Genomic DNA, 17,260 nt, shown 5'->3' on the forward strand with positions numbered 1-17,260 from the left:
ATACTTTGGGGGCCTACCTTATGGCAATTCCTAATTATTAATCATCATATGGCTAGAAAATGTAATTAATTTTAAGATTAGCCTAAATTAAAAAATAATTAGGAAGCTTAGTCTTAGTCTCTCATCATATAATTCCATTTAAAACCAGATATTAATGAATATTTAATATTTTGATGTTTCTCTTCTCTCACTTTCCATAGCTAAAGCGAAACTATTCAAAACCATTAACAACCATTTATCCAGACCACAGGCTTCTGTGAATTCCAACCATTTGTGAAACAGTTGAGTCCCTAAAACATAAGCGAAGAACGACCATTTGAAGGAGCTTATGTTCTTTATTCCCTGTGGGCAGGGGGACTATAAACCCCTATTTGCCTAGGTCAGTCTCAGTTTATTCCTGCTATGCCAGTGGCTTGTTTTGTGAATGCCACCTTTCATTGTCAGAGGTGTCCCAATTTAGAAGATAAATTCTATATCTCATCATCCTATCTGTAAAAGACCCTTAAATAGTCATGTACAATTCAAGTACAGTTCTGACCGTCACTGTTAGCCAATTTCTCCCATGTTGGCTGATTTGGAACAGTAAGAGTATAAAGAAGCTGTGAGATTTCCTTTATAAAATAACTTAGATTCTCTAGAATAACAGAAAAATAAGAAAGCTCCGTGTGGAAAGAGGCGACTGAATACTGCAATACTAATTCTTCCAGACACTTACTGTCTTCTGGGCAGTCTTTCATTTAATTACCAACATCTCCCCTGTGCTGGCCACATGAGGGGGCTGATTCGCCTCGGTTCTCTAGTCTCTAAGACAAGATGGAAATTTTAGACAAGGCTTTACTAAAGTCTGAGTGATAAAGAGTAACACAATATTGTATTATCTCAGTTATAAGATTTTAGCCTTTATAGCAGTGGCTTTCAGACGTTTTTGGTCCCTACCATAGTAAAAAATGTAGTTTCCTTTCTGATTCAGTTCACACATAAAAATGAAACAAATTTCACGAAAACAATATTTATCCCTATTACATCTGAAGCACACCATATTCCATTCTCTTCAGATGCTGATTTAGGACTCACTAAATTGATTCTGTGATTCACTGGTAGGTTGCTGTTTGAATGACACTGCCCTACAAAACCTCCTTAGTCTTAGCCTAAATCCTCATGGCAAGGCCACTTAAGCTCTGCTCCTTAAAAGCAGCCTTATGGAGTCTTAGACTTCATAAAAGATAAACCCCAGAAACCAAAACCCAGAGAGAAACACTGGTGCTTTTCTGCCTGAATCCTACTTTCTGAGTTCTTAGTTCTCTTCTAGGAACTAGCTTTCTCCTTGACTATTGATAGCAGGAATGTTTACCCCATTGTGGGTAGAGCATGCATACTCGAAACGTTATGACCTCACCCTTCAGGAAGCAGCAGGGTGGTCATTATTTCAGTAATGTATGGGGTGGGAGGGGATGCTTTATAACTTAGGTCTAGTGGCAGTTAGGTAGATTGGTGGAAGTGGTAACTGCCAATCTGATAGCAAGAGAAGATGTAGGAGAGCTGTCGTATTATAGTCAAATTCAATATCTGATATTCATAAGTAATTACACAAATCATTTGGAAAAGATTAGTCATGGTTTATTGACAAAAGTAGCATTTTGAAAAGCTGCAAAATGCCAAATGAAGCTCAAACTCACTTGTACTTTTTATTTGTTTTTTTTTGCATAATTTGTAATTACTATAGCTTTCTGCTGTAACATTGTTTGGAAAAATTATCCCTGTTATTCATAAGTCATCACTTGGTATTTATTTTACATATGGTCTGTTACACAGTGGCAAGTTAATCAACTAAATTTGGGCGTGGTGGGAAATTTCAACAAATTATGAAATATCCATCTAAAGAATACAAACGTGGTTTCTGAGTTCTTATAAAAAATGTATATATTTAACATTGTAGAAGAATAAGATCTAGAAGAATGACTACAAACTTTTTATATAAATGTTTTGTAATCTATAGATACAAGCATATTATAATCCATCAGTGTAAATGATGGATTGCCAAGAATTCTAACAGTCTTAAATAGTAATTGGCATAGAAATAAGAGAGACTATCAGCTTTACCCTTAATTAATTTTAATCTAGATCACTGAGCTTTGTAATACAACCTACTGATCCTAATAGAGTTATCTAGTTGCTGGTTAATTAGGATTTTTTAATAGCAACTCCTTATAGTTTAGTCAGGGTACACTGAGATGTTTATTATGCCCTGTTAATACAGAAGCAAATATCCTCTGACATGAAATTGCATTAATACATGGTAGAACTGAGCAAGGAAAATCAAGTAAGTTATCAAAAGAAGGTTTCATTTTGTGCTCATGAAAAATCCTATTGTTGGGAAATGTTTTTGTTATAACTGGTTGAATATAGACTCTAACACAAATTCTTTTGCTTAATTTCTTTCATTTCCATATACTTTGGCTTTACATTGCTAAAGCTTATTAAAATCTTAAAATCTATTTTCTTTACAGTGCTTCAGGGAACATGTTAGCCTATGCTGTCCAAATAAAAATAAGAACAAAATAAACAATATGTAAAAGCTGTGGTTAAAAGTGGATTTGTGGGCGGTGCAACAGTGGCTCAGTGGTAGAATTCTTGCCTGCCATGCCAGAGACCCAGGTTCAATTCTTGGAGCCTGCCCATGCAAAAAAAAAGGATTTATGTGAGAAAAAAATACACACCAACATATCTGATCAAGGCAGTAATAGTATTTTATCATCAGGTCAGACCTTCAGAAAAAAAAGTGTTAATTATTTTTTAAAAGATTGATGACATTACATTTCCAACTAGAATGCTTAAATTAAAAGAAAATATTTTAGCTGGGCAGTGTTTCTTTTCAAGTAAAAAAGTATTTTCATGTTGGTGAAAATAAAAACTGTGTTTCAAAAGATTTTTTAGATGTAGCTTTTGTAGCTTATGAAAGTGTTTTACTGTAATGCTTTTTCTATTCTTCTCTTTCTGTTTTAGGAGAACCTCCAGAATTCCCCTTTACGATTTCGGACCCGTAGAAGCTGTCACTATTGGCTCTGTAGTTTGGCTTTACTCTTAACTTTCGCTTTTTGACAACAAAAACATCTCATGATCTTGATTCTGAGTTTATCTTCCTCCTTTGAAATCAGTTGAAATTTGGTACTCAGAAAGTGAAGGTTTAGTAGCGCTGGCTGGAGCTGTAAACTGTGCAAGAAGATTCTGTTCAAACCACCTTGCACAGTTCTGCCAGTGCACCTCCATGCCAGCCCGCAACATCCTCATTAGCCCATGTCTAGGCTTTTTTAACCAAGTCATAAAAACAAAACAAAACAAAACCCTAGTTTATAATGATTGGTCAAATCTCTAAAATCACTGTAAGATTAGAATGAGATCCCACACATTTTTCTGTTATCCAGACCAAAAAGTAGATTCATAGATGGTGAAAGGGAAAACCGTGCTGCTATTTAAAAAGAAAGAAAAAGAAAAAACCTTTGCTTTATCTCAGATATCAGTATGTATTCTGGGCATTTTAAAAGGCTTTTCTTTATATTGTTTTTTTACAGCTGTTTGTATCAGCTCAGCTGCTACTTCAATGGTTTTCCCTTTCACTCTCCATTTATCTTTTTGCTTGATTAATTGATATAAATATTGTTACTCTAAAAAGTGAAAGGTAAAAGCAAGCTATAGCAGTTGAGTCAATACTGACAACTACAAAATAAATGTCCCTGAAAGGGTCTGGAGGAACTTCTGATACTTAATAAACTTAGATGGAACGATAAGACTTGAGTCTTTTCTTGTTTTCTTTTTATTTTTTTATATCTCACATATTTGACCATCAAATTTAATGTTACAAAATGGTCATCTAGAATTTTTACAAATAAAAACAGACATAAAATAGCAAATCTTAATTTCAGCTTTTAAAGCACATATACAAATCTTTGCTTAAGGATGAAATGGTTCATACCAGCCTAGGAGTAGAAAATACCCACTTTTGTTATATGATTAACTTTTCAAATTGAATATGTTTTGTTAACTTTATAGTGCAAATGGCCATATTCTGTTTCTAGAGAGAGATGGAATATAAATGATTTCAGCTCTGTTAATACTGTTCTTCTCATGTAAATGGGCATTGCAAACAGAATTGAAAGAACTTGAGAGGTCCTCTAGAATACCTTTTTCAAATTATAGATGAAAAAAATAGAGACTCAGAAATTATGTGACAGACCTTGGAGCAGGACCTAACATGCTTTTCTCTTGGCTTGCTCATATCGCCTCTCTGATTGTGTCTGTATTCCCATTCTTGCCAGGCAAGCTCTAAACAGTAAAAGTTTGTGTTTCTTTCCCAAGTACTCTTAATGTTTTTACTAAGTGGGTGTTGACTTAGTCTTTCCTGATGATAATAATAGAGCAGAGGAGATTATATTGATTGGTATTATTCATTCATTTTTCTTAGCAAGTTCATTGTGCTACAGACGGTTAATTTTTTTTCTATGTATACCCTAATAAGAGTTAAAGGAAGTTAAAATCCTTCCTTCTAGGATTAAATCTATAAACACATTTGTATTGATAACCTAATATTTTATGTTACCTAATTCTTGTGAAATACCTTTTATATGCAGAATATAATCAAATGCAAAGTTAGTTAGAAAATACACCCAATGTAAAAATGAAAGTCTATATCTTTATCCCTGTAGATTGTGATACTACTCAGTAGGTAAATATAAAATTGTTTCATAGTCCTGTATTCATACATTTAAGTCATTTATGTACGTGTAGAGAGATATATATAGTCTCTGTGCATTTGTGCTTATCATTATCAAAGAGATAATTGTATATATGCATGTATATAATATATATTCCATATACCATATAGCGTATGATCACTAAATATGTGTTGAATGAATGAATATCTTAAATGAGCCTAGTCTAGGTAAAAACAAGCAATAAAGTCATCAAGAAAAAATTAGTATTGCTCATATATTCTCTGATTTAAAGATTTAATCACAGTGAACCATTCAAACCAATAAGTTTTAATCTGAATAGACTAAATTTGGAAGCCTGCTTAATAGCTACTTTAGATGTAAGAAAGTCTATGTAGCTTTTATCCAAATATGAAAGATTTCTTATTACTGAAAAGTAGATGCTAAATAATAGTTATAAACATCACAGTTAAAGATCAGTACCACTATATAAAACTGAGTGTCGTCATGTTCTCATTTTAATATCTCATTATCTAAATTATGATATTGTGTGGCTCAGCTAAAATCCAAACCTCATTTCCAGAGTCTGAGATCTTAGCTTACACTAAACTAAGAAGTTAAGAGCTGTAGGAATGCTGTTAACACTGTTGAGTTTTATGGCATATGTTATAGAAATGCATATTCAAATAGATCATATATGTGGCCTTGGGATGATTGAAAAATAGCCTATAATGATCCTTTTAAAGTGGTGCTCTTGTCTCAGTTTTATAATTGATGAAACTGAGAATTAGAAAAGTTAAGGATATTGTCTCCAATTATACATGTATATTTTACATATGTAAAATACATAAATAAATATATTTTACATATATTTATACTTTATTCACTTATCCCTTTACAATATAGTGACTCTATCATAGTGACAATAACTAATATTTATTGAGTATTTACTATTACCATTCATTCTTTTATATTCACCGCCTTTCATTATTGAAATGCTGATATTCCAAAACAAAACAGTTGTTCTAAGTATATAGTGTATTTGTATGGGCTCTGCAGCATGTTATTTATGTCACATCAGGCTTTCCCAAATTCCAGATTACAGAAGACTTACTCAAGACAAATCCTGAGTAATGTGAAAATAAGAAAGAGATGCATTACAGACAATGCTCAAATCTAGCAATAACGTATTTGAAGTTGACTTTTTTCTGACCAAATGCTAGATAGATCGTCTATAGAGTATAGAAGGTCAGAGGTACTTCTTATAACTTTAAGCATTGGCAGGGAGATCACAAGTTTGATGCTGTAGGTTCAATCCTGTTTTCCCAATATTTATTGAGGGACTCCAGAGTAGAACCAGTAAGAGAAAATCATTTTTATTTATTTATATATTATTTCTGAAAATCTTTCCTATAGTTTTCTGGACTGTGGTTTTGGCTAGTAGAGCCTCTGCCTCATTGGAAGTTGTCTAGCTTCAAACTTCCAATACTGAAAATATTTGAGCAGTGTAAACTTTGGTTGCCTGGGGCCTGCTGTAAAAATCAAAGACTGGAATTTTGGTATTCACTTTTAAAATATTTTACTTCTTAAAGGAAAGGTGGTGTGAGTGGATTGCTTAATGTTGTTTAAGAAAATAAAAATATGTATTTATTACTTCTTTGACACTAAATCGGACAGAAAGCTTTGTAAAACACATCCCAATAGACTTTAATTTGTCCCCCAAATAATACCATTTATATATAAGGCTATGTTTTATATTACCCACTGGTGTAGTCAGACTCTGTTTGATTTGTGCTTTCCTTTTAGATAGAAGAGCTGGAGAAACAATTAGTCCTTGCCAACTCAGAGCTAACTGAGGCACGGACAGAACGTGATCAGTTCAGTCAGGAATCTGGAAATTTGGACGATCAGCTTCAAAAGCTGTTGGTAGGATTATGGTCTAAAATATGATTAGAATTAATTCTCAGAAGTTTTTCACCAAAATGTTTCACAAAACTAGTTTAATTTATAATTTATAATTAATTTATAAATTTAACTTATAAAACTAAAAATAGAACACAAAAATAGCACACAATAGAACATCCTAGACACTATTCAAATTTTGTATATAAAAATGTAATATTCTGGGCAGTCCATGGTGGCTCAGTGGCAGAGTTCTCGCCTGCCATGCCAGAGACCTGGGTTTGGTTCCAGGTGCCTGCCCATGTTAAAAAAATAAAAAATAAAAATGTAATATTCTGTATACTTTATTTTTCTAAAACAGAACAATTTAGATGAAGGCGATCTTTAAATAGCCATAGTCTTTCTATTAGATACTGTATACAGCTAAATTGAAGTGGCAGAAAATGTTCATTTTGAAACCAAATAACATTCAAAACATATACAAATTATGTACCTAGAAAATTTGTTTAAAAAAGAAAGAAAGAAAATAGCACTCTGATAATGGAGAACTTATGGCCCTCTTTTGGAGGTACTACAGGCTGAGAAATTTAAGAAAGGAAATACTTGGTACCCCTCTGTGTGATATTAGTGGCACTACAGAATACATTTCTTTCATACTAGCAAACCCTATTCTAGGGTATAGTGAACTCTGCTGGAAAACCATCCTTTGTAATCTGAAAAGATGGCTTAATAAGCATGTGGTAAAGGTAGAGCTGACAGCAGTGTGCAAGAAACTCTAAACCTTGGAATAATCCTTTCCTTCTTTCCCTAACCTATTGCAGTCTTCCCATCGTACCTATATCTTGAAGATTAGATGTCTGCGAGATCTTCAAACCCATCCTTCCTTTTCATTCTTACCACCAGTTCTAGTTTGCTAGCTGCCAGAATGCAATATACCAGAAACAGAATGGCTTTTAAAAAGGGGAATTTAATAAGTTGTTAGTTTACAGTTCTAAGGCCAAGAAAATGTCCCAGTTACAACAAGTCTATAGAAATGTCCAATCAAAGGCATCCAGGGAAAGATACCTTGGTTCAAAAAGGCCGATGAAGTTCAGGGTTTCTCTCTCAAGTGAGAAGGCACATGGCGAACACAGTCAGGGCTTCTCTCTCAGCTGGAAGGGCACATGGCAAACACAGTGAGATATACTAGCTCTCTGTCCTGGCTTCCAGTTTCATGAAGCTCCCTGGGAGGCATTTTCCTTCTTCATCTCTAAAGGTCGCTGGCTCATGGACTCTCTGCTTCTCACGGCTCCATTGTTCTGCTCTGCTGTCTCCGAATCTCCTTCATTCTCTAAAACATTTCCTCTTTTATAGGATTCCAGAAACTTATCAAGACCCACCCAAATGGGTGGAGACATGTCACCACCTAATCCAGTTTAACAACCACTTTTGATTAAATCACATCTCCAGGGAGATGATCTGATTACAGTTTCAAACATATAGTATTGAATAGGGATTATTCTGCCTTTATGAAATGGGATTTTGATTAAAACATGGCTTTTCTAGGCCAGCACAAAGGGGAATTTACTAAATTACGAGTTTACAGTTCTAAGGCCATAAAGATCTCCAAATTAAAGCAAATCTATAAAAATATCCAAACCAAGTCACCATCAAGAGGTTACCTTCACTCAAGAAAGGCCGATAAGTTCAGCAATTCTCTCTCAACTGGGAAGGCACGTGACAAACATGGCAATGTCTCCTAGCTTTTTCTCCAAATCCTATGAAACCAGCTTCTGCTAACCTAAACTTCCAAAGAATCAAACTTGTCCATTTGTTAATATATAAGAACAAATATAACTGCCAAGACAAAGAGACTTAGCAATTTCTCTTGCCACAGGAAGTTGGATTGTATGCAAAATGTGTAATCTGTAACTCCTATGAAGGAACTTTTTCACAAAATATTTTATTAGAGAAGTTGTAGGTTTACAGAAAAATTGTGCAGAAAATTCAGTGTCCTCTAGATCCCTCCTCGCATATGCAACTTTTCCTATTATGAGCATTTTGCATTAGTGTGGTACTTTTGTTACAAATGATAAAACAATATTTACTATAATTATACTATTAACCAAACTCCATAGTTTATATTAGGGTTCATTTTTGTGGTGTACTGTCCTTTGGTTTATTTTTTTAATTTTTATTCTAGTTATAAATATATATAAAACTTAAAATTTCCCTTTTAACCACAAATAGATATATAATGTTATCATGTTAATGACATTCACAATGTTGTGTTACCATCATCATCACAATTATCAAACTTTTCCATCACCCCAGATAGAAACTCGGTATCCATTTTTACTATGAATTTGCATATTTTAATTATTTCATATTAGAAATAAGAAATATTTGTCCTTCAGAATATGGCTTATTTCACTCAACATGATGCCCTTCACAGTTCATTAATGTTATCTCATGTATCAAAACTTCATTCCTTTTACAGCTGAATAATATTCCATTGTATATACCGTATTTTACTTGTCCATTCCTCTGTTGATGGAAATATGGGTTGTTCCATCTCTGGGCAATTGTAAATAATGCTAATATGACCATTGGTATCCAAATATCTGTTTGAGTTCAGGCTTTCAGTTCTTTTGGGTATATACCTAGAAATTGGGTTGCTAAGTATATGATAATTCTATACTTACTATTCTGAGGAATTGCCAAGCTGTTTTCAATAGCAGCAGCTCCATTTTATATTCCCACCAACAAAGAATGAGTGTTCCTATTTCTCCACATTCTCTCCAACACTTGTTATTTTCACTTTTTTTGATAGTAGCCATGCTGTGAGTGTAAAACTGTATTTCACTGTGGTTTTGATCTGCATTTCCCTAATGGCTAATGATGTTGAGCATCTTTACCTGTGCTCACTGAACATTTGTACATCTTCTTTGGAGAAATGTCTATTCAAGTCTTTTGCCCATTTTTAAATTAGTTTGCTTCTCTTTTTTTTTAAATTGGAGTTCTTTATACATTCTTGATATTAAACCCTTATCGGATAAGTGGTTTCCAAATATTTTCTTCCATTATGTAGGATGTTGTTTTACTTTCATGATGAAGTCCTTTGATGTGCAAAAGTATTTAATTATGATGAAGTGTTATTTATTTTCTTATTTTGCTGCTTGTGCTTTTTGGTGTAAAGTCTAAGAAACCATTCCCTAACATGAGGTTCCTGAAGATGATTCCCTATGTTTTCTTCTAGGAATTTTCTACTTCTGGTTCTCATATTAAGATAGTTGGTGATCCATTTTGAGTTCATTTTTGTATATGGTATGAGTTTGGGATCCACCTTCATTCTTTTGCATGTGGGTATTCAATTTTTCCAGTACCATTTATTGAAGAGACTGTTTTTTCCCAGTTAAGTGGACTTGACAGTTTTGTCAAAAATCACTTAGCCATAGAAGTGAGGGTTTATTTATGAACTGTCAACTTATTCCATTGGTCTATATGTCTATCCTTGAGCCAGTACCAAGATGTTTTCATTATTTTAGCATTGCAATACATTTTAAAATTGGAAAGTGTGAGTCCTCCAACTTCATTCTCCTTTTTCACCATGGTTTTAGCTATTTGGGACACTTACCCTTCCATATAAATTTGATGATTGACTTTTCCATTTCTGCCAAAAAGACTGTTGGAATTTTGGAATCTGTAAATTGCTTTTGGCAGAATTAACGTATTAAAAATATTTAATCTACCAGTCCAGGAACACAGAATATCCTTCCATTTATTTAGGTCTACTTTGATATCTTTTAGCACTTGTATGTTTCTGTGTACAAATGCCTTATATCCTTGGTTAGATTTATTCCTAGATATTTGGTCCTTTTATTTGCTATTGTAAGTGGAATTTCTTTCTTGAAACCCTCTTCAGATTGTTCGTTATTAGTGTATAGAAACACTACTGATTTTTGCATGTGGATCTTGTACTCTACCACTTTTCTGAATTAATTTATTAGCTTTAGTAGTTTTGTTGTGGATTTTTCAGGATTCCATGTATATTTATGATCGGGTAATCTGCAAATATGAGTTGATTTAGGATATTTGTTTGAACAGCTTTGATTAGTTGTTCTAACTTCTGAGTCTCCTCTGAAGTTTTGATTTGTTCCCTTAATTGAGCCATATCTTCCTGTTTCTTATATGGCTTGTCATTTTTTTTTTTTTGCTGATATCCAAGCATCTGGTTCTCTTGATGACTTAACTCTGAAGCTCTGTTTGCCCCCCACCTTGTCTAGGGTTTTATTGTTGAATGGCTTTGTGCTATGAGGCTCTTCTTTGATGCTCGGTCTAACTTATTCTAGACGTTTAGAATAACCTGTGTTTAATTGTTCAGATTTTCTCAGCTCTTCTTTATCTGATTCTTGCCCTGTGTATGATGCAGTCTTGAAAATTGCACTTTTGTGCAATTGTTTTACCTTCAGGGGAGAGCTTCCTTTCCTCTATTCCTCCTCTGGGAATCTGGATTCATAATGTTTTTGTGCAGACTTTTCTCTTCAGCTTCTATGTTTATTTATATTCCCTCCCTCACTCAGAACCCTGTTTTCCTTACACTTTTCAGCTGTAAAACCCATCCTATCTTATTTCAGTCCAGTTTAACCATTCCTCAAACCCTTCCCTTTTTTTATATACTAATAGTTTATGAAGAGCTTGATATTTACATAATCTCAAAGTATCTCGACACAAAATTCTATTAATTAAAAAGGAAAAAATAGTAGCATTTCAGGGTAGGAACTTGGCATGCACCTCCTTCATCAAGTGACCAAAATTAGTATCACCATTGATGCTACAAGTACACATTATGTACCTCTTCATATGATAAATTAGAAGGACACAACATTCCTTCTGTGGAGTTCCTGTCCAAAATTCATCATGAATGTACTCACTTAAAAATATTTTTTATTGAGATATATTCACACACATAAAGTCCATTCAAAGCATAAAATTAATGGCTCACAATATCATATAGTTCTGTATTTATCACCATGATCATTTTTAGAACATTTGCATCTCTCCAGAAAAACTATACATCCCATATGCCTTACCCCTCTCTTTCATTGACCATTAGTATTGCAATCTACCCAGTTTTTTTTCCTTATCTCCCCATTATTTATTTATTTATTGTCCTTATTTTCTTACTGTTCTAGCTATACCCAGGATAAAGGGAGCATCAGCCACAAAGTTTTCACAATCACACAGTCACATTGTAAAAGCTATATCATTATACAATCATCTTCAAGAATCAAGGCTACTGGAATACACTTCAACAGTTTCAAGTACTTCCATCTAGCCACTCCAATACACCACAGACTAACAAGGGATATATAATGCATAAAAATAACCTCCAGGATAACTTCGCGACCATTTGAAATCTCTCAGCCATTCAAACTTTATTTTGTCTCATTTTTCTCTTCTCCCATCTGTTCAAGAAGGCTTTTGCAATCCTATACTGCTGGGTCCCAGCTCAACCCAGGAGTCCTGTCCCACATTGCTAGGGAGATTTACACCTCTGGGAGTCATGCCCCATGTAGTGGGGCAGGCAGTGAGTTTTCCAACTGAGTTGGCTTAGAGAGGCCATATCTGAGCAACAAAAAAGGTTCTCTAGAGTTGACTTTTTGGCATAATTATAAGTAGGCTTAGCTTTTCCTCTGCAGGAATAAGTTTCATAGGGTCTGTCATGGTCTGGTTTATGTGTCAACTTGGCCAGATGGTTTTGTCCAGTTGTCTGGTTGGGCCAGTGCTTACCTGTCTGTTGCTATGAGGACATTTCATGGACTTAAATCATGATCACATTGGCAGCATCCACAGCTGATTGTGTTTGTAATCAGCTAGGGGGAGTGTCTTCTGCAATGAGTGATGCTTAGTCTAATCACCAGGAGGCTTTTGAGGAGGACTCAGAAGAGACAGTCACTTTTCCTTCTTCAGCCAGCAAGCCTCTCCTATGGAATTCATCCAGACTCTTCATTGGAGTCACCAGCTTCACAGCCTGTCTTGTCGATTTTGGACTTTCCATTCCCACGGTTATCCTACCAGCCTCTCCTGAGAGTTCATTGAGGGCCTCCATCAGAGTTGTCTATTATGAGCTGGGTGTTGTCTGACCCACCAAGCCATAAAGTTGGGTGTGCACCGCAGTACTCCTTCGTAAAATGGAAATGATATATACGAGATAAGGCCAGAAAAAGTCCTGAAGGCACAAGTAAGTTTCATGAGATAGTGGCCCAAATGCCCATGGTCTGCACTCCTGCCACAATACCTTCTCTTTCCAAGACCTATGGCCTTTTGAGGAGATCCTTACAGTGAATTGACTGAGGAATAGAAAACTTGGGCCTGGTTTGCAGATGGTTCTGCACAATGTTCAGGTATCACCTGAAAGTGGACCACTATAGCACTACATCCCCTTTCTGGATTGTCCTTGAAGAACAGTGGTAAGGGGAGATCCTCCCGGTGGGCAGAACTTTGAGAAGTGCACCTGGTTGTTCATTTTTCTTGGAAGGAGAATTGGCCAGAGGTGCATTTGTATTGCACTGACTCATGAGCTGTTGCTAATGGTTTGGCTGGATGGTCAGGGACTTGGAAAGAGCATGATTGGAAAATTGCTGACAAAGAGGTCTGGGAAGACGTATGTGGATAGACCTTTCTGAGTGGGCTAAAAACATGAAGATATTTGTGTCCCATGTGAATGCACATCACAGGATAATTTCAGCAAAGGAAAGTTTTAATAATCAAGTGGATAACATGATCTGTTCTGTGGATAGCAGTCAATCTCTTTCCCCAGCAACTCCTGTCATTGCCTGATGGGCTCTTGAACAAAGGGGTCATGGTGGTAGGGAGGCAGGTTGTGCATAGACTCAGCAACATGGACTTCCACTCACCAAGGCTGGCCTGACTATAGCCAATGCTGAGTGCCAAATCTGCCAACAGCAAAGACTCCACACTCAGCTCCCAATATGATCACCCCAAGATGATCATCTGGCTACACTATGGCAGATTGATTACATTGGACCACTCCCCATTATGGAAGGGGCAGTGAGTTGTTCTAACTGAAATAGACACACACTCTGGGTATGGGTTTGTGTTCCCTGCACACAATGCTTCTGCCAAAACTGCTATCCATGAACTTTCAGAATGTCTTATCCATCGCCATGGTACTCCACACAACATTGCTTCTGATCACGGAACCCACTTCACAGCAGATGAAGTGCAGGAATGGGCACATGCTCATGGAATTCTCTTGTCTTACCATGTTCCCCATCAAGCAGAGGCAGCTGGATTGATAGAATGGTGTAATGGCCTTTTGAAAGGTTCCAACTAGGTGGCAATACCTTGCACTACCTAATGATGTTCTCCAGGAGGCTGTGTATGCTCTGAATCAGCATCTACTGTATGATGCTGTTTCTCCAATAGCCAGGATCCATGGGTCCAGGAGGCAAGGGGTGGAATAGAAGTGGTACCACTCAGTATTACCCCTAGCAGTCCACTAGGAAAATTTTTGCTTCCTGCCCCTGTGACCTTGATCTCTGCTGGTCTACAGGTTTTAGTTCCAAAAGGGGGAGTGCTTCCACCAAGAGAAACAACAATGATTCCGTTGAATTGGAGTCTAAAACTACTACCTGGTCACTTTGGGTTACTCAAGCCCCTGGATCAACAAGCCAAGAAGGGGATTACTTTACTGGCTGGGGTGATTTTCTGGTGGAGTGCAAAGAACCACGATCAGCTGACGTGCTTGCTGAGTGTAAAGGGAACGTGGAATGGGTAGTGGAAGAAGGTAGTGATAAATATGAACGATGACCACGTGATCAATTACAGAAATAAGGACTGTGATATTTTTTCATGTTATAGTATTTAAGTTGTAAGATATCAAGTTTAAGAGTGAATACTACTCAAGGACTTGCACCCTATTCTGGGGAGATTTAGTGCATTTCTTGTTGTACACAGGACAGTTGAGTATTGTTAGGTGAGTTAAAAAAATGTTTCTGTTATTGTTTTCTATTTAGAGATTAAGTATGGTTTGTGCTGATGTGTCTAGCTGCCACGTTGACAAAGGATGGACTGTCCTGGTCTGGTTCATGTGTCAACTTGGTCAGGTGATGGTGTCTGGTTGGGCAAGCACTGGCCTGTCTGTTGCTGAGGACATCTCATGGACTTAAATCATGACCACCTTGGCAGCATCCACAGCTGATTGCCTTTTTAATCAACTAGGAAAGTGTCTTCTGCAATGAGTGACACTTAATCTAATCACCAGGAAGCTTTTAAGGAGGATTCAAAAGACACAGTCACTCTTCTTGCTTTAGCTTCTGAGCCTCTCCTGTGAAGTTCATCATGACCCTTCATTGGAGTTTCCAGCTTCACAGCCTGCCCTACGGATTTTGGACTTTTCCATTCCCACAGTTGTCCAGCCAACCTCTCCTGAGAGTTCATTGAGGAACTTCATTGGAGTTCCTGCTTGCAGCCTGCCCTGCAGACCTTGGACCCTTACATCCCACAGTTGCCCATCCAGCCTCTCCTAAAAGTCCATTGAGGACTTTCATCAGAGTTACCAGCTTGCAGCCTGCTCTACAGACCTTGGATTCTACATTCCCACAGTTACATGAGACATTTTTATAAATTTTATGTCTATGGATAGCTCCTGCTGAGTCTGTTTCTCTAGAGAACCCTAGCTAATACACCACCTCTACTCCTTTGTTCAAGCCCCTCATTGCTTCTCCCAGGAGCGTGGCAATATTTTCCTGACTAGGATTCTTAACCCCACTTTTTCCCCTCTTCAGTCCATACTGCCAATTGCTGACATATTAAGCTTTCTTAAATATAGCTTTGATAATTTCACTCTTCAACTCAAAAATTACTTTCTCCATAAAGTAAAATGCTGTCTTTCAAGACTGTTCATGATCTGGACTCAGCTTACTTTCTGCCTACATATACCCAGTGCTTCTAGTGAACCATGGGTGCCCCTTTCTAGACCCTTCCTCCCAATCTCTGCATGTCCAAGCTTTTCTCAGGGTCCAACTCAAATGACTTCTCCGTGAAACATTCTGATCCCTTTAGTGAGATTCTTTTGGCTATACCTTAGCTCTGTCCATTTCATGAAAAACTGCTTTCAGTTAATTGTGTATGTCTTGTCTTTCAATTTGAGTGATGAGTCCTTTGAAGGTCAGTGTATCTTTGTCCTACAGACAAAGTTTTTGTTCACGTTAAACACTATATATTTTGTTCAATAACTAAAGAGGGAAGTAATTCTATTCACAGCCCAACTGCTACTCCATTCCTGGTACTGGGAACTAGTCTGCATTTCTGAAACAGCATACCAAATTATTGTCCTTGTTCCTTTACGTTATGCATTTCTTTAGTACTGGAGCACAGTTGATGTTTTTGTTATTGTCTTTGTTAGAAAATTCGAGACTTAAAAATCAGGATGACTCTTAAAATCTTCTGTATTTTCCTTTTCATTAAATATTATTTGAATCTGGTACCTTGAGTTTACTTGTAATACTAAAAATTACAAGTAAACAAAATGTTAGCTTATCTTTCCAGGAAATCATTGCTCTTTCACAGGCCATTATAGAGGAATCAGATTCCCAAACCAAAAGATTCTCAAATCACATTTAAAAAACTCCAAAGATGATATTAGGAAAATAAGAGTATTATTTCATGCATTTAAAATTAGAATAGGGAAAAGGAAAACATTCTGTTCTAGTTTGCTAGCCGCCAGAATGCAATATACCAGGAATGGAATGGCTTTTTAAAAGGGGAATTTTTTTTTAATTGATATCTCTTTTATTTTTTAAAATTTTTATTAATAAAACCAATCAACATACAATATGAACATTCTTTTTTCATCACATAGTTGTATATTCATCATCATAATAATTTCTTAGAACATTTGCATCAATTCAGAAAAGAAATAAAAAGAAAACAGAAAAAAATTCACAATACCATACACCTTACCCCTCCCTTTCATTGATCACTAGTATTCAATCTACTAAATTTATTTTAACATTTGTCCCCCCTATTATTTATTTATTTTATTAATTTTTTCTTAAAAAAACAATAAACACCAAACGCAAACATTCTTCTTTCGATCATTCCATTCTACATATATAATCAGTGGTTCACAATATCATCACATCATTGCATATTCATCATCATGATCATTTCTTAGAATATTTGCACCTATTCAGAAAAAGAAAGAAATAAGAAAACAGAAGAAAATTCATACATACCATACCCCTGACCCCTCCCCTTCACTGATCACTAGTATTTCAATCTAAATTTATTTTACATTTGTTCCCCCTATTATTTATTTTTATTCTGTATGTTTTACTCATCTGTAGATAAGGTAGATAAAAGGAGCATCAGACACAAGGTTTTCACAATCACACAGTCACATTGTGAAAGCTATATCATTATACAATCATCCTCAAGAAACATGGCTACTGGAACACAGCTCTGCATTTTCAAGCAGTTCCCTCCAGCCTCTCCATTACATCTTGACTAATAAGGTGATATCTACTTAATGCATAAGAATAACCTCCAGGATAATCTCTGGACTCTGTTTGTAATCTCTCAGCCATTGACACTTTATTTTGTCTCATTTCACTCTTCCCCCTCTTGGTCGAGAAGATTTTCTC

At 35.9% G+C, this 17,260-nt stretch overlaps 1 protein-coding gene across 15 annotated transcripts in view; it reads left to right on the top strand.

The window, feature by feature from the left end:
* The window catches only part of CCDC158 (coiled-coil domain containing 158), a 139,154-nt gene that overhangs the window by 43,291 nt on the left and 78,603 nt on the right, over positions 1-17,260 (top strand). For all 15 annotated transcript variants that reach the window (XR_013168416.1, XR_013168415.1, XM_077143101.1 and 12 more), the window contains one exon: positions 6,513-6,632. Coding sequence is in view for 13 of the 15 variants with exons in the window: in XM_077143101.1 (XP_076999216.1) it covers positions 6,513-6,632 (120 nt within the window). In the remaining 2 variants the exon portion in view is untranslated. The remainder of the gene's footprint in view (positions 1-6,512; positions 6,633-17,260) is intronic.

This window comes from Tamandua tetradactyla, chromosome 24, assembly GCF_023851605.1.
Source record: "Tamandua tetradactyla isolate mTamTet1 chromosome 24, mTamTet1.pri, whole genome shotgun sequence".
NCBI classification, from domain to species: Eukaryota; Metazoa; Chordata; class Mammalia; order Pilosa; family Myrmecophagidae; genus Tamandua; species Tamandua tetradactyla.